Source organism: Pseudochaenichthys georgianus, chromosome 14 (genome assembly GCF_902827115.2).
Source record: "Pseudochaenichthys georgianus chromosome 14, fPseGeo1.2, whole genome shotgun sequence".
Classification (NCBI taxonomy): Eukaryota; Metazoa; Chordata; class Actinopteri; order Perciformes; family Channichthyidae; genus Pseudochaenichthys; species Pseudochaenichthys georgianus.
In genome coordinates, this window is record NC_047516.1 from 7651420 (window position 1) to 7674699 (window position 23280).

At 39.8% G+C, this 23280-nt stretch overlaps 1 protein-coding gene across 1 annotated transcript in view; it reads left to right on the plus strand.

The window, feature by feature from the left end:
* The window catches only part of LOC117458727 (polypeptide N-acetylgalactosaminyltransferase 10-like), an 83150-nt gene extending 61105 nt beyond the window's left edge, over positions 1-22045 (plus strand). Inside the window, exons 7-14 of the mRNA XM_034099361.1 lie at positions 4326-4443; positions 9582-9689; positions 11389-11610; positions 19622-19738; positions 19955-20104; positions 20984-21217; positions 21352-21514; positions 21641-22045. Coding sequence (XP_033955252.1) covers positions 4326-4443; positions 9582-9689; positions 11389-11610; positions 19622-19738; positions 19955-20104; positions 20984-21148 — 880 coding nt within the window. The 3' untranslated portion in view covers positions 21149-21217; positions 21352-21514; positions 21641-22045. The remainder of the gene's footprint in view (positions 1-4325; positions 4444-9581; positions 9690-11388; positions 11611-19621; positions 19739-19954; positions 20105-20983; positions 21218-21351; positions 21515-21640) is intronic.
* Positions 22046-23280: the final 1235 nt, after the last annotated feature.

The window sequence follows — 23280 nt, forward strand, 5'->3', positions numbered from 1 at the left end:
GCCCGACACGGAGAGGGGTTCACTCTCTGTGGCGGAAGCCCCCGTGTCTTGACTGCCGGCCGGCGGGTCCGTGGACATGGGGGGGTCCTGTTCCGACAGGCTAGCTTGTCGTGCTAACCGTCGGTGGAGGCTCTTTACGGTGAAGCGGACACAATGTCCGCACGAGCCGGGGTTGTCGATAGCGCCTCAGGCGTGTTGCAGCCCGAGGCAGGACGAACAAACCTGGTGTGTGTCTGTGCCCGAGATCTTGAACCCGCAGCCGCAGAGTCGAGCCACGAGTCCCTGACTCCTCTGGTGTGAGGGAGAGGGGCGTCCATCTTGTTCGCCTCATGGCGTGGAGAGGGCCCGCTCTCGACAGGTGGGATGGGAGAAAAATATGTTACCACCTTGTCCTTAATCCGGAGAAAAGGACGGTGTGGGTCTTTTATTCCCGGAGAATACTGACTGGTGTGGCAGTATGCTCCTTTAATCCTTTCTTCCTCCGTGGAGAAGAGAAAAGAAAAAACTTCCTCGCTACCGTGGTGTCGATAGTGAGGGAGCGAGCTAGCAACAGGTGTGCTGCTAGCTTAAAAAATCGGACCTACCTTACTTTCTCGGGTAAGAGAAGGGCGAGGTCGATTTAAATACTAACAGCATTAGTACTACCGTCTTCCTGCGAAGCAGAAGGAGTAGCCGGCGAGCGCCCGTCGACCGAAATGGGTATTTGGGTTCAGTCTGTGGACAGTGAAGCTTGCCCGGCTACTATAGAGATGTGCTCTGAAGCGAGAAGAGGTGTTTGAATGACGCATGCGTCGTGGCGCAAGCTACTTATACAGTAGGGGGTGAATTCCCAGACGCTGACGTCAAGATCACCAGCCAATCAGGATTGGCGTAATGAGATTGATGCTTCTGTTTGCTCCGCGATGAGGCGCATCCCATAGTGAGACATCGAACGGAGTGTTATGAATGAGAACTATATTTCAGCCAGTGAGAATCCAGCACTTTAAAACAGACATGATCAAATCAAATGTTTATTTTTATCATATTAATGTTTTACTCACTCAAACCCTTTTTTTAGGCTTCACGGTGTTTGACCAGCATAACATATTGGAAAATTGTAGCTGCTGTTTCTAACTAAGACCAAACCCTGTAAAACCCTATCTGTAAATATGCTGATATTGAATATAAAACATTAGTGTGTGTGTGACACGGATATGTTGTAGAAATAAAACTGAAAAAATGCCAGAGGGAAGTACAAAGGTGTTTGTAATCCCTGTTGATTCATTTAATCCTCTTCACTCTTGGAGAAGGAAAACTGCATATACCTGGCTATTATCACCACGGGAACAGTGTCTGTGCTCAGTGCTCATGAGGCATGGGAAGACCCCGGATTCGTTTCTCTTCGTTTTTGCAACCATACGATATACTGTATGCATGGAAAAAAATGATTACAATTGCCTGACAGTAATGTTTCTACAACAAAAAATATATACTTGATCGAAACCTATTAATAATGTATAACTGACATTGTCTTTCATTGCAGGTCTCCCTTGAAAAAGAGATCTATGATCTCAATGGGACCAATCTGGTTAAATAAAGGTTTGAAATGAAATGAAATGAAATTGTAGATTTATAGAAAATTCAGAGGTTTGGAACCAACTAAAACCACAACTTGCAGATTTATGATTTAGGAAGTATAGGTGGTTTCCTTACAAGAAATAAGAGTACATCTGTGTGTGTGCAACTACAGCACACCTGAGGCAGAATAAATGGAGCAGCAGGTGCAATGAAGTACAGCAGCGATACAACAGCTAACAAGCCGTGCACTCAGCGGCACAGAGCTTGTCAGACAGAAGCCACAGCGCTCTTTAGTGGGTTAATTGGTTCTGCTTTGTTCAGTGCATCTTCATTATCTGGTTAGAAATTGGGCCACCATAAATACATGAACTCTGACTTGCTTTCAACGTCTCGTGTGTGTGTTGTATTCTGCAGGAGACTTGGCTTTACAACAGCTACAATGGATTCTAACATAGTGACAGCAAAGAGAATACATACATACATAAAAAAACACATGAAGCACAATACACTACTCCACCTAAGATTAATTCATTGTGAAGCATATAAAACCATGTAAGCACAATTGGGAACATATTGCAATGAAAATCTGAAAAAATGATATCCATGAGGAACTATTTAGAGCAGGGGTCTCCAACACGTCGATCGCGAGCTACCGGTAGCTCGCGGGCAGCTTTTCAGTAGCTCGCCGCTCGATTATCGATTATAGCGTAGTAACGCTGCTTCTTGATTTTTCGGCCGCGGCCGGACAATAAAGTGTTTTTATTTTAGAATTGTTTCTGTCACACAAATATAAAATTGGTCCGTGACGCAGAGATCAAGGAGCAGATGCCACACATGGAGCAGTCTGCTTTCTCCAGCAGCACCAGTCCAGAACCAACAGCAGAATGACCCGCTCTGAATCAGGCCCTGTCGCTGCGGCTCAGAGACACAGGGAGGGATTTGTGTTTTTGAAAAACACTCGTTATCGTAATGTCAGGTTTTTGGTGGCTTCAATCAAGTCTTGGATTGCAGAGTATGAATGTCCTCTTGCTATTTTCAGTTGATAAATACGCGTGTAAAGTTTGTGAAGGCAGGAGGAAAGCTTCCGCGATCACCGTCTCCTCTCCGTTCCTCCAAACCCCGCCCCCTCCTGAAAAATAACTACTAATAAGAGTGACAGGCTGACAGTGACCCGATAGAAACTTTATTATTCACTTAATCACTGATTGAGAAGATGAAGCTAACTTAATCTCATACATTCATGGGATTCATGTCACAGTAAAACAGAGAATGTAAGTGTGCACCCACATGCACTATTTTTGTTTTTATAATGCTGTTGTAAATACTCCTGTTGTCTGCTGTGTTCAGACTTAAGTCCTGTGTGTGATGCCTCATTCAAGACATTCAGTGTCCTTTTTTTAACAGAAGACCGTTGCTTGAAGCTGCAGCTCGACCGCAGAAGTATTAGTTTTTTGTTTTTGAGGATGGAAAAATGTCACACACAGATATAGGGAGGCTATACCTATACAATTGATTAATTATGGTTTATAATTTCATGTCAACACGAAGAAGAAGAAAAGATGGCTGCACTGTTCAGTGTCAATCCTGTGGAGATGGAGATGGAGGTTATACATCTCCAAAATCATGTTCATCTTAAGTCTCAGCAAAACTCACAACGTTTCTGGAGCCTTGTACGCCCAGAAAACTAAGAACATTCACCAAGCAGCACTGAACATGTCTGCTTTATTTGGTTCTGTATACATCCCTTTGTGAAGCAGCTTTTTCTGGCATGAATGAAATCAAAATACAGAACAAGACCGACTGATGAACATGTAAATGACTATTAGAGTGAACCTAAGTGGGTCCAGCATACACCTCTATGGTGGACTCCATGCAGCGCCAGTCATCTCACTGACTGTAAAAAAGAGTGAATGCACTTATTTTACACGTGCCATAAGATGCTTGCAAGGTGGTGATTAAGGCGATGTATTTACTATGTGGGCCATAATAAGAAGTAAAAACATTGTAATCTGCTCTTGGACATGTATGTGAATCTTCAGTGATGTACTTACTATGTTGTCCATATTAATATGTGAGAAATTGTCGTTTTCTTGGACCTTGATGTGAAGTTAAGATTTAAGATAAGCTTTAGGTATTGCAATTTCACACAAAAGTAGCTTAATTCAACTGATGAGTGCTATGTGAATAAATGTAAGCGATGCGATGCAAGTAGCTCTTGGCCACTTTCATTTTTTCAAAGTAGCTCTCAGGTGGAGAAAGGTTGGAGACCCCTGATTTAGAGCAACACTAACGGACACAATCGTTTGGTTTGTCGGGAGCTTTTAGGTTTAACAATATGAACAGTAATATTTTGAAACAGAAATCATTTTCTTGACTTTTTGTTTTCACTTATTGTCAAGACCATTATTTTCAGTGAAAGAAAATCACAATAGGTAACATTAGACTATACAATCATTGAGACATTGAGCACCTATCGTCGTATTTTCTTTTTCACAGCTTTTTCAGTTGTGATAACACAAAGGACGTTTTTAAGGTTGATTTTGGATTGTCTTCTTGCTTTGTTTGATCCACCGTTTGTTCCTATGACTCTGATAAAGTGCTGAGCTTCAAAGTAGTCTTGCAGTAGATTGTAAGGAAATCTTACATTTATAAATGTATATGGCAAGTGAAAAGTGGAAGGTAATGTTGCCGCTCTGCAGATCAGTAGAGCAGTAATGTAAATGGTTTAGATGCCGCTGTTTTACAAATCTGTTGTGATTTTCCTGCAGGTCACCAGTGATGGCAGGTGGACTGTTTTCTGTGGACAGGAAGTGGTTCTGGGAGCTGGGAGGATACGACACTGGTCTGGAGATCTGGGGAGGAGAACAGTACGAGATCTCCTTCAAGGTAAACACGTTATCAAATCGATAGGTTACACACCACTTACTTATTAAGACTTATTTGATTTACAAATTAATGTTTTCTACAAATACAACATCTTTCTACCTGTTTGTTTAGCTCTCTGTCATTTCATCTGGGTCATACACTCAATTATAATAAAATATGTCTCCTTAGAAAGTTTCTCGAACCAATAACATCATGCTCCTTTCTTTTGGTTTCTGTCACATCTATAACTACAACGATACTCATAGTGTGCAGACCATTACAAAGGCCGTCTCCTTGAGTGTAAAATGTTGTGTGTATATCCGCCGATTGTTTGAGATCCACTCCACCATTTAATGGGTTCTTTGTTGACGAATAAACTATCAAACCGGATCAAAAACATCACCTTGGCAGAGGTAATGAAAGCTTCATGTTTCTCTTCGCTCGGGCCGTTTGTTGTACTCACAAAACAAGGACACTCTTTGTTTTATTTTTGAGGGTCTATTTCTAATGTTCTACTATAAATGTATTTGCTCATCCCTCTGGTCACGTCTTCTTTGACATTTTAAATAGCTCATAAAACATGACCCAAAATCAATGACACAGCTCAAAGAAGACTGATGACTGATTCAAATACACTGAAGGTCCCTTATTTGTCCCTGATCAAATAAAATACAACTTTTTTGTAGACGCATTCATTATATTAAGAGCATGCATTGTTGCATAGCTGAGGTCTTACAATTACTTTTTGGGGTCTCATTACAGAAGAATTTTTACAAATGTACACCAAAAACACACTCTTATTTTATACTTGTATTCTTTTTAACAAAATAATGAATTTCTAATGGGTTTCCTATTGGTTTTATTAACCATGACCACCATTTTTCCCTGACCTTTACCAATTCGTTTTTGTGCCTAAGCCTAACCAAAATGTAGCCATAGCTGTGGTGGATCATACCATTAATATATGTTTTGAAGCTTTTTATCTTGTAAAAAGTAATTACTGAGATAATATTCCATACCAAGGTTATTACTTTTGGCCATGATTATCACGTTATACAATTTTGCTATCAGCACATGTCTAGCTGTGCCTCTTAACCCTACTTCCTGCCCACAGATATTCAATTTGGTGTCCTTTTTTATTAAGATCCCCATTAGATGATACAGAGCAGACACCCAGTCTCCTGAGGTGAAGAGATTAACAGGCTTTCATACTAATCCTTACAACCAAACTCCTGCTCCCACGGACAGCCTGCCTCTGCTGGCATATGAAACACAATCGCCTCATTGGTACAGCTAATCTAAAGCTCCATCCTGGTCACACTGGTATGGGAACATCAAGCCTTTCCAGCTCACACAGTGAATTCATGTCAGAAATTCAGGCACACAGAGCCCAGTGGCAATATGACCTCACATGCCGAGCGAGGCATACAACTGATGGTGGATTTTCTATATCGTCATGGCAGATAGGAGTTTCAGTTCTTTCCATCATCAGACACAGAGCTGCTCTGGGGGCAGAAATCATTAAACCTCTATGGATGGAGCTAAAAAAGAGTAAAAGTAAGCTACTGTTGGAAGAAGAAAACTTGTCTTACAGCATACAAGAACAAATGACATGATTTTTATTTTTGTATTAGTTTCTGTAGCATTCAAAAGTTTGGATAGATAGTAGGCTACTTAGGTCAACCTTACAGTATTAGCCAGTGATATGCTTGAAAATAGATTGTTGCTACCATGAAAATGCACTGGTTTTCCAATCATTGTTTCTATTAATACACTTTCAAACGGGAAAAGTTAATGGTTAATTACAAGTGGCCTATTTTACATTCTGTTATTATCAAGTTAGAATGAAACCAAGCCAACACACAAATCAACAATTAAACCTACATTACACTCCTGTTTCTTCCTGACTTTGGTTAGGTCATTATTATTCAAGTAGCTGAAGCAACCATATTACCAGAGCCACTGAAAACATTACACTGTATGTGCTTGTGTTTTATTTATTCAAAAAACATCAATAGACACATCTCAAGTTGCATTTTAAGTCAATGATGGATTTTGTGTTGCGGCAATATGTTTTATTCATGCAGTCGAAGTTAATTCTGTTGTTCTGTAGTTTCTCTCTATTGGGTGAGCTGAGTAGCTCCACTTGACTGATCTGAGTTCAGAGACGTTCTGGTTGTGGTGCCAAAAGTTAGAAACATTTCAAATGATAGGGAAGCAAGGAGTTTTTAAACAAGGCTTCATAAAAAGGCCACAATAGCCTATTCCTGCTGGACTCTAGTTTTTAGCTAAGGAATACATATGTTTGTCGTGAGAAAGGTTAGAAGGTCACTTAAACCTTTGGGAACATCCTCTCGGGACAATATTAATTACAATACTTGTTTACTCTCCTACATCCCAAGATAATAGACCTCATATTCCTCTTTTATTCCTTAACCTTGGCATTGGCAACTGACGGAATCTCCCTCACAACTCGTCAAATACCGATGGCTTTGTTAGAGGCCGAACACTTCAAATAATAGTGGCTTTGAATCCTACCCTCAGTTCATCAAGTAACACGAACGGATGTTACTTTATGTTTGAAACATGATTTTTTTTAAAGATAAACGCAATAGTTAATAAGGACAACAGTTACTGCTGTTTACATGCATTTATTTTCTTGTTTTTAATGTTTACATGAGCAACAACACTTATTGGTTAGGCTTCAGAAAGACAAATGTTTTGGCTAAAACGACTTTTGCATTTGGTTAAACAATGTGTAAAATATGTTAAGCTTGACTTGTGACCGCAATTACATGAATTGCGGTCATCGTTTGAATTGGACCGCATTAACATTAGCACATTACCAGTCTTCCCGACCCCTCAAAGCACTTTTAAACATACATGTAATTCCCCTATTTCCACACACTTACGGAAGCAGAGTCTGCCATAGAATGTGACGCCTGCCTACGGAGAATTACTTTGTGAAAGTCCTGTATTTGTCTGACTTTGTTGTTGCAACGGATTGAGCCTTTTCTTTGGCCTGTATAGTCAATCATTTTGGGATGCGATCGTCCTTCGTCATTTTGGGATGCGATCGTCAAAACACCCTACCCAGGCAGTACAATCACCTTTTCTATAAAGGTCCAAGGCAGCCTTCCTGTTAGGTCAGACATAATGCTACATAACCTCTCTTGATTATAAGGTTACGTAGTGTTATGTTTATTAGAAATAGTGTGTAGCGCCATCTGTTCACACATGTAAATGAGTTGAACTCAAACTTAAGTCAGGTCATGGCAAGTGGATATGAGGTTGATCACTTTCTTTGCAGCCCCTTTGAACTCTCCTCGAAATCATTATGTAAAATATGTATATTTCATGTTTAAATAGACTTCCCCCATGTTCATGAACTTGCACTATCTTCAGCATGCCTCTAACCTTCAAATGGCTTAAATCGTATTTACATTATAAGGGCTTTACTGTGTATAGAGAACAACCCGGCACCTCTTTCTTCTCTTACTAAGCTTGTTTGTTTTCATGTTTAAATCCACCTTTTCATTTCCCTCCATTTTTTATTTTGCTATTGTCTGTAAAACAAAAAAATGTTTCCATCTTGCCTGCTGTCTCTAAGTCTTCCTCTCATTGTCTTCTCATTCATTGCCACCCTTTCTTTCCAATGGTTTATTTTCAACCAAGAAAGCCAAGAAAGAGAATTACCACTTTTGTCATTATTGGAGGTTTAAAAAGGTAAGCCAGTGCTAGATGTCTCTTGTATGCAACATTGAAAAGGGAAATAAACAAAATACAATTACTGTTAAATAGGATTTAAATACAAGCACATTACTATGCTTAAAACATATATCCTAATGTAATTTAAATATTTCAACAAGACACCATGCCTTGTTTTCCCGTAAAATGTGTTAATGGGCTAAAAGGGGCCCTATTATGCTCATTTTCAGATGTGTGTGCCTCTACTGTGACATGTTTACATCCTTTAATGTTAAAAAAGTGTTCTATTTTTCTCATGCTGTCTGTGCTGCACCACATCTGTTCACCCTCTGTCTGAAACCAGAGCCCAGTCTGCTCTGATTGGTTAGCTGGCCGGCTCTGTTATGATTGGTCAACCGCTTAGAGATGTCCTGCCCCTTAGCCTATCACGTCCAATGTGTTTGAGCGCTAGCCAAAGAAGTGACTTGTGCTTTCTTTAACCCTCCTATTGTCTTTGTTTTCCCGCCCTTACTTTGGTGTTCACGGTCAAATTTCACCGGTCCTGTTTTAACTGCTATTACATTAACACAAAACACATTAATCATCACCAAATTACATTTAACACCCTTTCAAACTGTAAATATTGTATCAGACTAGGTAGACATGAAAAACTGCAGTAAATATACAAATAATAGACACTAAACATGTATTGCGTGTGCCAGGTGTGATCCATGTGGGGGGATGGGCACATAAGAGCGGGACATGTATCAAATTGTTCTGTGTGTGTGTTTGTGTGTGCCAGGTGTAATTCACATGAGGGGATTTGGCACATAAGGGGGGGGAAACACATCTTGAGTATGTATGTATGTGTGTGTGTGTTTTATCTGATCCGGATGATTACTAATTCCTTTTCTTTATGGGACCACCATGGGTGTTACACAGTTGACTAAATCATCCAAAATGCAATGAAAGTGGTGATCAGCAATTTGATATGTTCAAATGTCTACTGTGAAGGATATCAAAGAGCCTTAATGCAATTGAATGTAAAACAAAAAAGTCATGATTTATCAAAGTAGTACATCGGTCAGATTTGACCCGAAGACAACAGGAGGGTTAATCTGACTCTGCTGCTCAGGTGAAGTGAGGTCACCATCATATCTTAATATGTTTGTGGTGTCTTCTTTTCTACTTCCATTATCCTTCCATTTTATCTTTATTGCCTCTCCCTTCAAAATACACTCTTCTCTCCTTTAAGTCTCCCAGGATTTATAAGCCTGATAGAATCACTGTAGCCTACTTCATGCCTCTTTCTTCTTAGCCATCAATTTCCTGCTCGTCTCCTTGATCGTCTCCTAACCTCACCTTTCTTCTACCTTTCCACAACTTTGAATGTTTAGATGGAAAAAGATTCTATATGCATACAAATCAGTCTGATTAAAAAGATCTTCCTCTCTTTCCGCATGTCCCTGTAGGTTTGGATGTGTGGTGGTCGGATGGAGGACATTCCTTGCTCGAGGGTAGGGCACATCTATAGGAAGTACGTCCCATACAAAGTCCCTGGTGGGATCAGCTTGGCGAAGGTAATTCTTCACACTGTACTGTATGCCTTCACGGATCATGACACAATACAATACAGCAGATCAGTCACAGATTGTATGTGTACTTTAACAGTCTACAACAGGGGTGCAGTGTCAGTACAATGCTGTCTATTATATATTATTCACCACACAACATTGGATTACATTATATTGTAAGTAGGACAAATCTATTAGAATGTTAGCAGCTCAAATCAAAGCATAATGGATCCATATTTGCTCATACATTCAGGGCCTATATGTTTGATAATCATATAGCATGGCACACTTGCAGTCTGACACTTGAGTAACCCGTCTATTTTATGTTACACATTAATAAAGTTTTAGGGCATAACAATTGAATGCTGCAGAGATATCCTGACATTAAGTGCATTTTATTGACCAAGCTTCACAAAAAATTTGATCTTAGGCTACCTATGATGCAGCTCAATTGTGTCTTTTTTATTGGACAGGGCCAGCCGTATAAAATCCACATTGTTAAATTGCAATTTTTAAGTCTATAATCCGGTCTGTTAATACAATTAAAAAAAATGTCATACCCAATGCAAGGCTTAACCCTGATAACATCTTCAGGGGTTGTTTTGTGAGACTTTAACATGCTCCTACAGAACCACATACAACATCACAGTTTCACATGCTGATTGGCAAAGGAAGTGACAATATTACTGCTATTTCATACTGGAGGACTGCTTCATTATTATATTTTCCATCTATCTGGTCTGCATATTACAAGTTATTTATCAGGTATTATGAAGTGTATGTATGGCAGAGACTCTCTGGCTCATTAACAGCAACAACACAATAGTCCTATTTTATTAACAGTTTCTATTTGCATCTTTTGAAAAAGTTCTTATCGGTAAGGTTTCTTGATTGGAAAATACATTAAGCAAAATCCAATTATGCTCTTGCAAAATTTAAAATACCATCTTATCAGCCAAATAGATTTATACATTATTAGTTTCCTGCAATATTCACACACAGGGCTGTTCAGCATTTAAATTAGGGTTTTATTTAGTCTACGAACCAGAATAAAAATAGCATTGTTGGCTTTGTGTGAAGTATGGCTTGATGTGAAACCAAATATACTTCAGCTCAGGACATTTTTAGATATTGGAGTACAGGGATTTGGAAAAGTCATTTATATGCACACACACACACACACACACACACACACACACACACACACACACACACACACACACACACACACACACACACACACACACACACACACACACACACACACACACACACACACACACTCTCTCTCTTTCTCTCTCTCACAGACAGACAGACAGACAGACAGAGCACGATATAAAAACAACTGCTGTGTCCTTGAACTGCAATGAAACTGAACTGAAATAAACTGAATACATTAAATAATGAGACAAAGTGAATGATCTCATGAAGCTAAAGTACACAAATGAAAGGGTAGATAAACATGGATGCCATTGTAAGCTCAGGCTCTCCGAGGAACATCTACACTTCTAACAGCTGACCATCTAAACATGTATGTGCACAAAACAGTCCAAAGATGTTCCAAAACATTTTCTTTGTTGCCAGGGACTGTGGGATTGTGTGCTTATGTGTGGTAGGTTCATAGAGAGTCTGGCAAAATGTAAATGCCTGCTAAGAAAACTCTGCTGTAGTAAAAGAATATGTCTGGATGACTCTTTTATTTCAGAACCTGAAACGTGTGGCAGAGGTGTGGATGGATGAATACGCCGAATATGTCTTCCAGCGTCGGCCTGAATACCGTCACCTGTCAGCAGGAGACATGACGGCCCAGAAGGAGCTGAGGAACCGCCTCAACTGCAAGAGCTTCAAATGGTTTATGAGCAATGTGGCCTGGGATCTGCCCAAACACTACCCAATGGTGGAGCCTCCAGCAGCTGCATGGGGAGAGGTAAGGATTAGTTTACGAAACTAGGATGAATAGAATATTATAAAGAACCACATCTCTAGTTTCTGAACACAGCAGTAAATTAAACTTTATCAGCAGAGCACATTGTAGTGATCTAATGCACACCTGACTGACAGTTGCCTGGGAGAATTAAGTCATCTTATAATAAGGCAATGTACTCCCATCCACTCTCAGCACTAACAGGGTTTTTAAAAGTTAGTTAAACTTTGCAATAGTTGAGAAATACAAAATAATATCTGAAAAAGGAGGAAATTAATGTTAACTGCTCATTAGCTTAGAGAAAAGTTTAAACTGTATTTTTATCCTCTGTTGGAAAATGTCAGCAGTTTCTACCGCCCCTTAAATAATATGGAAAACATTTTTAAAGGCCTAGTTACTTCCCCAACTCTGTTTCTCGGAAGACCAAACAGTTTAAAGTGAATATACTCATCATGACCATACTGTGAACCAGTGGCGTAACAAGGTTGTGATTGGCCCCGGTGCAAATATTGTTTTGGGCCCCCCCATCGCCCCAAACATAAGCGCACACTGATAAGCTCACACACGCGCGGACATACACAACCACTCAGAAGCGCCACATACATGTAAGCTATCAACAACAGCCTACCCTGGCCTCAAACCACCACAGCCTGACAACGGCACAGCGAACTACGAAGAGGATTTAACCTGTTTCCTTGATGTTTGTCTCTGGGGAATGGGCTGGTAGGCCTACATCAGGGGTGCCCACACTTTTTTGGCTGGTGAGCTACTTTTGAAATGACCAGCTCACCGAGGTCTACCAACCAAAAATAAAATCTCAAATTGCAAGGGTTGCTGAATAACACGTTTTATTTATACATGGGATAATAGGGCTGCAACAAACGACTAATTTGATAATCGATTAATCTATCGATTAATGAAACGATTAATCGACTATTCGGACTATTACTGTATGCCTTGCACAATTTCTCAAACGCTCTTATTTAGCCATCAACTTTTAGATTTAGCTTGAGCAGGGATGGGCAAATGGCGGCCCGCGGGCCGCATGCGGCCCCCACCTTCTCTTTTTGCGGCCCTCAGATTAATTTATAAACAACGTAATTAATTAAAAAAAATTAAACTTTTTTTTTTTCAAATATTTTTAATTTGTTTTACTTGTAGTTCTGATACCGTCCACTAGACTCCTGGTTACGTCGCGAGCTGCGTACATGATTTCAAATACCGCAAAATAATCTGTGACGCATTTGTGTGTATTGTGTTTGTTTCCCGGGGAAACCCTCACAAGAAACACCGGCTGTTGTTATGCCTGCTGTAACGTTAAGTTGCCTCTTGTAATTATGCCTTTACAAGCTTACAAGTTGTATTTATCATCTGAATTTGGCGAAACAAGTTTAATATTCTTAAAACCAAGACTTTGTTTATTTGAAATCAGATGAAAACAAACTGTCACGGACCCTGTGATTACTACGCTTTTCATTCATAATGTCAGCGGGAGGGAGGCTGAGCGGCACTGAGGAACAGCAGAGTGCGGGCTGACGGGTGTCTGTGTTGACATTGCCCTTATTGTGGAATAAGGGGAATGCAGAGACTGGCTACAAGTGTTTTAGGTTCAAGTTAGACAACTAATGTCTGGGTTAGTGTTCATGACTTCATGTTTATGTCATCTTAATGGTTAATCTCAATACACACACATTTTCCGTACTTTCCAATAGTTTAAAATAGTTTTATTCCACTGTTTAATAACCTTTTCAATACAAACATGCCACTTGTAAAAATGAAATAACATTTCTGTGAACTGATATGTGTTTAGTGAGCTTATTAGAGGATGTTCCCTTTGATTGTAAAATGTCAATGAAGATGTCAGACTTAGCATATTTGTTAAAAATGACATGCAACACATGGAATTGTTGTGTGTGTGTGTGTGTGTGTGTTCCAAGTGAATCTGCGGCCCCCTGGTGGCCAGTACATCAATGATGTGGCCCCCACCACCATCAAAGTTGCCCATCCCTGAGCTTGAGGTTGTTTTAGGCATGTGGAAACTAACAATGAAGACAATAAAGATGAATACTTGATTCAAAAATACATGTATTATTAAATTAACTTAACAATTGTTTGCTTTTTATTTAAATAAATAATATTTCACATCAAAAGAAACAACAATGTTTTAACAAATCGTATTAAATAATCTGATGACAGAACTGTAAAGAGAATAGCTGAAACTTTAACAAAATAAATAACTCAGTTACCTCTAATCATTAACCCATGTTTGTATAATTGAGTTAACTCCGTGTGTTGCTGCTAGCATACATAACACCTGACGTGGAAAAGTTACTCGTGGATGGGGCTACAGAGCTACTAGAAAGACAGTCGAACCCGGTGCATTCCTCTGTCTGAATGTGGTGCACTTTTGCTAAATGTTTAGACAAATTGCTCCGCCCTTACATGCTAAACACTCTTGACAACGAGCATTGTCCACCTCAAGACGGGTAACATTTAACCACACCTTGGAGCGCTTCTCTCCGCAATCCCCGCCGTGTGTTGCTGCATGGAGCAGCTGCGTGTGTAAACTGCCCCGCCCCCTCACACACAGACGGGGGAGAGAGAGATCTCGTCTCGATTGGAAAGATAAAAAATACACCGACCGTAGACGCATTTTGTTTGTCTTTTTGCATGTTAGAAACGAGTTGGCGACACTAAGACTGCGAGATAATGTTTGTGTAGCAATAATACATGACCTTTCTCTTTCTCAACTCGCTACTCGGAGGGAAGTCGCTGTCATATGCCTTGTGAACACTCCGATAATGCCTCTCCTCACGTTACCTTTCTTTGGCAGAGCGATGCTTGCTTTACAAATAAAGCAAATAATCTTTGAATGTGACATCACAACAAAATATTCTTCCTCCCATTATGGGTGGAAGTGGTATGTCTTTAGCTTCTTGCTCGGTCCCGCACTCATTTTGTTGTTTGTCTCTTGTTTAACTTAATTTGAGTTTTCCCGGCACTTGACTGATTTTGCATCGCTTTGCATTCTGGGTTAACAGATTGGAAAGCAAAAAGTTTACTTTTTCTGTCAATCAAGTAAACTCCTGAATTAAGTGGCATGGAGGCCAAGGGAGGAGGGATCAAAACCTGTTTTGTCTATTTTATCGGAGCTGGATTTTTTTTTTTTAATGAATGACTCGCGATCTACCAGCATTGGTCGACCGCGGTCGACGTACTGGGCACCTCTGGCCTACATGGACCGGTTGCTATAATATAGCTTTTGATCTTGGCGTCGGGGGTCTCAATAGCGCCATCGAGTCCCCTATCGGTTGGGGCCCTTGTGGGAACTGTTGGACCACCGCCGGGCACAGCCAAATCCAGCCTCTCCAACTGGCTGGAGAAGAAGATTGGACAGCCACGTCCAGGGATACAGCTTCACTTGTGGAGCTAGATGGCAATGATGGTGGTGAGGCAGGTAAGCTATCGTTAGCCTCCGGCTGCCGCTGCACATCAACATTGCTAACATTAGCGCTCGATTTCGAGGATGATGTATGTATGACAAAGAAAACCGTCTAATTTAGTCTGTTTAGCTGTTACATCTCCTTGTTCTCTCTTGTCCTTTCTCTTTTGAGCGCCGCTCTTTGGTTTGCTGTACATTATAAATGTAAGCTGTTACATTTGTTATAATGCTGCCAAACTTGCTGCAGCTAGCTACAGTACAGGTTGATTAAACGGTTCGCTCGTCACGCAAGGTATCACATGACATGAAAGGGAGCAAGGTCATTGGACAGACAAATTACAAATTAATTGATTTTGCTTGGTTACTTTGAAGATTGCGTGAACCGGTCAATGCCATTGGTGCAATTTTTTTGCATGGGCCCCTGGCCGGCTCTGGGCCCCGGGGCGTTGCACCGGCTGCACCGTCGATAGTTACGCCACTGCTGTGAACTCATGCTGTAGTGGTGGACAAAGGCAGGAAATCAGTAGCTCTACATATAATATTTAAGAAAAGTTACATCTATTACTGTGTACGAGGTATGTCACTTTGTCGTGTTAAACACAAACACTAAGTGATGCTCTAAAGTGCACTGGATACAAAGGTATCAAAATTCAACACATAATTCAATTGAGTTGTGAATTAAAAGAATGTGTGGAACCAATATCCAAATACTAAGTCCCTGCCATCTCAGTCTAGGGTTTGAGTCCACACATATCCATTTGCTGCCTGTCAACCCCGTTTCTCCCCTTTAATATCCCGTAAGTTATCATTAAAGGTAAAAAATAAAAAAATAAAGACAAGTTTGATCAAATGATTATACAGTAAGGGAGTGGATATACAGTGCCATATAATAATGTTATCCATAGTCATTATTACCCACATGTCATAAAAGCTGTAAAGTGACAATAAACATATGATGACTGTTTTACTAACCAAACAGTCCCCTAGCACAGGGGTTCCCAAAGTGGGGGTCGCGAGATGATTACAAAAATAAAAAAATAATACCAGTCCAAATAGAAAGGGGTGGGGGGGTGGGGCTAGTGAATTGTCAACGAGGGGGGGGGGGGGGGGGGTGCTGTCATCTGGGGGAGAGCCTCGCTGCGGGGAAACGGCGGACCTCTGTCAGTGCAACTTCAATGATGCCATTTAAAAACATAAAACATGAAGGGCGGTGATGGCCGTTAGCGAATCGAGCCGGCCCTTGACGACCGGCCGTTCTGTGATTCTCCAGATTCTACAGATGACCAGTCCGCGGAGGGTGGAAAATACATACCGGAAGTAAACAAAGACGGAAGGTGGTCCCACAGGAAACAAAACATAAAATATTAAATAAAACAATCTCATCACTTAAAATTCACAACTTATTATGAATTAATCATTCACAAACTTATAATTATGTATTCACATGTTTAACTCCGTTACATATGCACGCAACAAACAGAAGAGCGTAGGGCAGAATTAGGAGGGAATTTCGTCTCGTAGCGTTTGTGCACCGTTTTGAAATGCTGCTCTAAATTACCCTTCTTCGGTAAAGCGACGCTCGCATTGCAGATGAGACGGATGGACTTTGAATTGGAATAAACAAAAAAATAATCATCTTCCCACTCGGAGTGAAAATTATATAGTTTGGGCTTTTTTGCTTCTGCCATAATTGCGGTCTTGTGTGTATGCGGACTGTCACTCCTGTTGAGACCGGTTGAGACGGACAACGTCAGCCCACTGCCCACCAGCCACGCCCCGACACATGGGGTCACCCCAATCACAAAGCTTGGATGCGTTCAAGTGCATATTCTGACTGGTCGATTGAAGTAATTAATTTTTCTGTTTTGCACATCCTCCTATTAATATCTTTGTACATCCTACACTAAACTGTTTTATTGTAGAGATCACTTACTTATCGCTTACTTAGAGATCTTCTTGATTTTTTATATTCTATATTTCTATCATTGACCTTCTACTTTCCCCCTATGAAAGTATGTACTCATGTACATTTTTTCCCAAATGGCATCATAGTGCGTACCATAGAGGGTTAATATTTTTTTCATCAAATATAACACATTAAAACAATAATTCAATAACGTGCTTTAACCACTAGGCGGGGCACACAAGGTACACGCAGCCATAATAATTGTGTATTATTGTACACTTATGTATGTTAGTATGTATAACATCTGAAGATGTGTAGTTTTATTCATGTTTTCACATAATTTTACAGCATATTGCTATATTATTTCAGACTGGGTATTTACATTCTTATTCAAAGAAAATCAGTAATATCTTTAAAAACTACAAGTCCTTTTATATCAGCTGTGCACCGTTATGGTGTAAATATAACCTATCTACGAATTGGATCAAATATAAAAGTCAGCAGAATGAATGTTGATACTGCAAGGAGACGTATTGTGTGAAGAGAAATGGAAGATGTTGTTTAATTGCTGATATATTTATGATCCACATTACATATTCAGTTTCCGTGGCAGTTCTTCCAGTTTGTCTAGACGTCTTCTAATCAGGGCTCTATACATAAAGAACTACGGCAGATGTGTAATATTTAATGCAGCCGAACCGTGTATTACAATGCCGTTATGTGATGACTTTCAAAGAGAAAAGCAAGCACAATCTGCATAAAGTATTATTTTCTTTTTTTTGTTTATGTTAAACAAAAAAAGAAGGAAAAAAAGATTTAAAAAAATACAGATTTCAGGCTCTGAACCCCATTTATTTTCCTCACTGATGGCAACAAAAGTCCGCCATTATACAATTTAAAATTAAAAACAATAATTGTGGCTTGATATTGAGTAAGAACCATAGACTGTATATATAAAGAACATGTTTTTATGAACCACACAGCTTCCGGTCTTCCAAGTCCCGACCGGACAAAAAGACGTGTTGCAGGCACGAAACACAATACCAATAGAAATACATTGCTTTTAAAATCGTTCTGTTTGACACGAAAAAAAGGGGAAAATCGTGTTGGTGAACACGAATCAATAGATTAAATGTCGTGACTATAACGTGAGACTGGGTTGACCAAAACATGTCAAGTTTCTCCAAGGATGAGAACACAAATGCAGCCTGTACTTTTTAATAAAAACAGATTTGTAACAGATTTTATTGTGATCATAGTGACCTGCTTGTATGCACTTACACCATAGCTGTACTGTTCTCTCTGTGTTGTGCTGTCTCAATGTGAACATAGATTAAACAGCCAGCCAAACTCTTTTGAGAGCCAGGGAATGAGCAGCCATGCTCCTTTATTAACTTATTTGCAGTCCACTGACATTCAAACGGAGTGAAACTATAAAAAATGAAGTTACAAGGCACTTAATGATCTCATACATGCAAGTGTAACATACACAGATTAACACATAGGAACGCTAAGTGTAAACAAGGTAAATATAGCTAATGCAATAAGCATGTATACAGGCTAGTATGGCTAACGCTACCGTTTATGCTCACGCTAGCGTGAATGCTAACGCATTTTCTCATTAATCTCCAAATGTCATCACATAAACACAATACATGTTACTAATCCGATTCCTTACATTGTAAGTGCAAGGCTTACACTTACAGTCATTGCTTTCTGACGGACTTGACCCTTTTGCTCTTCAGGTTGCATAGGGAAAATTAGTAGTAGTTTACTGCCATGTTATTCAGTTCACTTTCTCCTACTTCCTGTACCTGGTTTCCTGTCTAACCTTCAGTATACATTTTACAAAAATATAAATGTGCAAATATGAAACATACAGGTCAATATCACCTTGCTATTGGTAGCTGAACTGTCAATACCCCAAAACATATTCTTAGATAAATACCACATTTTTAGTTATTTAGAAACAATTAACAATTAACACAAATAGTTTCATGTGTTGTTACCTAAGAATATTTGTTAAGTGTTATTATGGGATAACTACTATTCTTGTGGTACTCCTGCCTTATTAGGCCCATATTGAGCAGAGCATAATACCAAAGCTCATGTACAACAACTTCCTTACGTCTGGTGGTCTAAATACGCACTAATTAGAGGGTTATTGAGGAAAAACTCAACTAATAGCTTAATACTTTTAGACTATGGTCATTTGTTTTATAATGACTAATAAAGAGCCAATATACTGCTAGTACTGTATGCATGTTAATTAGCAACTAGTTGATGGTTAATTTGTGTACCTTAATATAAAGTGTTACCTTATTATTAATAATAACGTGTGCATAGACATTTTTCAGGGGCGGACTGGCCATCTGTAGCGAGGCTCCCCCCGTTGACAATGCACTAGCACACCGGGTAGGACACCCCCCCCCCCCGTTGACAATTCACGTGGTGGGGGGGTAATTTTTGGGGGTCGCAGGCTGAAAAGTTTGGGAACCCCTGCCCTAGAACACATCAACACATGGGATCTGTGATAAATCCATGCGTCAGGTTGGGACCGATTAAAGTAAACGCTGAAGTAGTGGCTGGAATGATTAACATATTTAATGGGACCTATACTGTGATTTTTTTGAGGCTCCACGTGATTTTGTGTATGTGTTTTGTAGATACGGAATATGGCCAGTGGGATGTGCATGGAGATCAAGCACTTTGTGTCAGGAAGCCCTATCCGCCTGGAGAGCTGTGTGAAAGGGCGGGGCGAGGTGGCCTGGAGCCATGGACAGGTGATTGGCAGAATACTTGACCCCAATCACTTTGATTTAATTCAGCTTGCTTTACAATCTGTACCACATGTCCCACACTAGCCTCATATCCTCAATTCAAATAAGGAACATTCCACATAGAAACACTGTGATTGGGAAAATGGAAAATGTGGAAAGAGCAACAGAGGAAGGAAACAGTGTGATGTTTTTTTTACAGTTGAGATGTGTTCCCTGCAGGTGTTAACATTTGGTTGGAGGGAGGATATTCGGGTGGGTGACCCCATGCACACAAGGAAGGTCTGCTTCGATGCCGTCTCTCACAACAGCCTCGTCACCCTGTACGACTGTCACGGCATGAAGGGCAACCAGCTGTGGCGCTACAGAGAGGTATGAAGAGGAAAGTGAATTTTTTTTAATTTACAGCTGCATCCTGTTGTCAGCCTTCTAACGGTGCTGCTGTTGTGATTTCTGTGGTCACCTAAGCATAATTTGAGTCAGTCAATTACTAATTTCATCATAATGTTGGCCATCTAGTAAACATTTACTGTAATGAATGAATGTGCAAACAAATTTCAGGATGCATAAACAGCAGACGTTACCCTACCCCTGTTCCTGTTTCTTTAAAGCCAGTATGTGATGTGATTCTACCATCGTTCAGCTTATCCTTTTGGCTGCTTTTGTTGTTGTGTATAACGGAACAATTCTGGGGAATCTATTTCTGTACATATATACACATTCAGCATCGAGAGGGAAATATTTTCCTTAGAAGTTGGTGTAGATCAAACCAGACTTAAGGTATGAGGAATGCCAGTTGTTCTTTTTATAGTTTTTTTTCCGCACAGAATTAAACATTTGAGCTAAATCCTGACCTCATGTCCTTTCATAAGCTCCAGAGGTATTCTTGTCAAACTCAAAATATTACCTAATGTTCTGTAAAGTCATCTTTTTTAGTTTATTTCTTCACCATTTGATCGCCTTTTTCTTTGTTTTGGTTTGGTTTGATTTGTTATTTCTAATATCAAATATAAGACCATGGTCCAGGAACAGAAAATACATTATAAAATAAAACAACAACCACTATTATGGAAAAAAATGGATAATGTTTTTGAAAGAAGTATGGGTTGAGTGGGATTAAATGGTTTAATAATCACAGTGGAAAAAATGGTTAACATTTGTGAGAATATAATGCTTCAAGTTACATCAAGAACAACAATGTACATCCTCTGTATGAATAGGGCTGTTCTTTCTTTACTCTCCTTCCTCCAGGATAAAAGTCTCTACCACCCCGTCAGTAACAGCTGTATGGACAGCAGCCCGAGTGAGCGACGGGTCTTCATGAACACGTGCGACCCGTCCTCTCTCAGCCAGCAGTGGCTGTTTGAGAAAACCAACGCCACCGTGCTGGAGCACTTCAACCGGGGTGCCAACTGAGGCCGATGGACATTGAGATTAAACGTCTTCCAAAGAAAAAATACACAACATGATGATCACCTTGATCAGGTAAATAATACATGTATTTGACCCGGCTTTCTCGGGAAACAAATGGTGCTGTCAATCATTTTAAAGACATTGTCTACGTTTCTCTTTGCTGCCTTTTAAATTCAACCTGGTTCACTGTTTGTTTGTTTTTTCAGATAAGAATGGGAGCTACAAGTGAATACTGTGCTGCTTCAGTAGTATTCTCTGTGGTCCAGCAGAAATCCAGTGTGCCGGCCAAGAAGCAGTAGAGCTGGCCGGACCACACACAGCAACACTCAGAAAACAATCATTCAGCATGAGATTTTGATGAGGGCGAAGGTAAAAGAAAGACACACTTACCTGAGCACCAATGCCACCACACAGTCAGCCAATCACTAATTTAAAAACACTGAAAAAAACACTGGAAAATATTTCATTGATTGTGTGTATTTTGTTCCTCCCTAGGCTGGGAAAACCATGGTGAAGCCTGATTGCCTCTGGAAACACAGAAAACACAGAGCTCTTACAGACTGAAGGTTGGCCTTAAGCATTTCCAAGAGTGAAAAACTCAAACTGTGCTGGATTTAATGGATTGCCTTTTTCTTTGGCCTTTTTTTCACCTTGTGATCTTCAATTGTTGCCTTAACTATTCCAACAATGGGAAATACCTGCTCCTACTCTTTCATCCAAGGTTCGTAAAAGACATATGGCGACATTCTTTGTGCAAGCCAAAACTCTATGGAACCTGGAAAAAACTGCCAAACATCTTTAATGCAAGTATTCCTGCACAGTGTGAAGATGAATTGCTTTTATAAAATGAACACAATCTTGTACAGACTCGTCTTTAAAGTGCATTTTTTTACTGAACAATAAAGCAACACAATGATACAGGTATGTCCCTATTTATCTCAAGATGATTATACTAGTTTTATTTAGTTCTGTCTGGTATTTTATCGTTAACCTGTTCAGATTCCTAAGAGAGATGTATTCAGCTCCAGTTGTTTTACTTTCTATCAGCACACCGAATATCCTCTTGTGGGTATTATGTTTAATACAATAACTAGAGTCATAGTTCTGACATTGCAGACATTAACTGAAAACCTAGGTCATCAGAGCTGAAGTTAAGGTAAGGGTTAGGGTTAGTCCAAATAAAAAAAGTTTACAGAATGATCAAATAAGGATTAGTAATATTTACTTTTTTAACATACACGCAACATGTGCAGTGTGCCCATCCCTGCATTGTGTAGTTGACAATTCAGGTCCTTCAAATATACACTTACAACAAGGATATCTTATTGGAAATCTGATAAAACGGAGGTCACACAAACTCATCATCTCTGCTCAGTCTGCGGAGGAAACCTGTACTGCAAGCTAATATTTCCCTTCAAAGGACAGCAGCTGCAGAGGTCCAAAGATCATTTGCCACTTTCAACATTTTATTGACAGAGTGAGTCATCACCCTGTGTGGCATTCAAGTCTGTGAATCTTATTGGCGTCTAATGCCTTCAAAGTCTACCAAACAAACACTGCAGCCACTGCAGAAATGGCTCGAACCATGATCGTTTTGCACGCTCTTTAATTACCAGATATTATATTTTAGTCCACTGGCCTTCATTTATGAATATACTTGTGAATGTTTATGAATGTACATGTGCATCTTCAGAGTTTCACACATAAAAAAAAATGCTAACAACTGTGATTATGTTAAGAGAACAACATTGTAAACATCGATCACAGTGGCACATGACATCCCAGAATTAAGCATATTGAAAATCCACTTCCTACCCTTTATACATGTACTGAGTCATTTTAGCTACAACATACAGCAGACTTAAATGCAACATTTGATTAGAAATGTTGAGGTAAAGGGAAGGGCTGTTCATTGCAGAGGACTAACTGTAACCCTACACTAATTATCTTGACAGTCACATAATTTGTTAGGGTTAGGGTAAAAAAGGCCATCAGTACATCAATGAATCGTGGCGTGATGCCATTTATTCTTAAAATAAAACTTTTTCTTGCATAAGTAAAGGGCCAGGTTTACCAAAAACAATATCAAAATGTATCTTCATACAAATCTTGCAGTATAATCCAAGATCACTGAA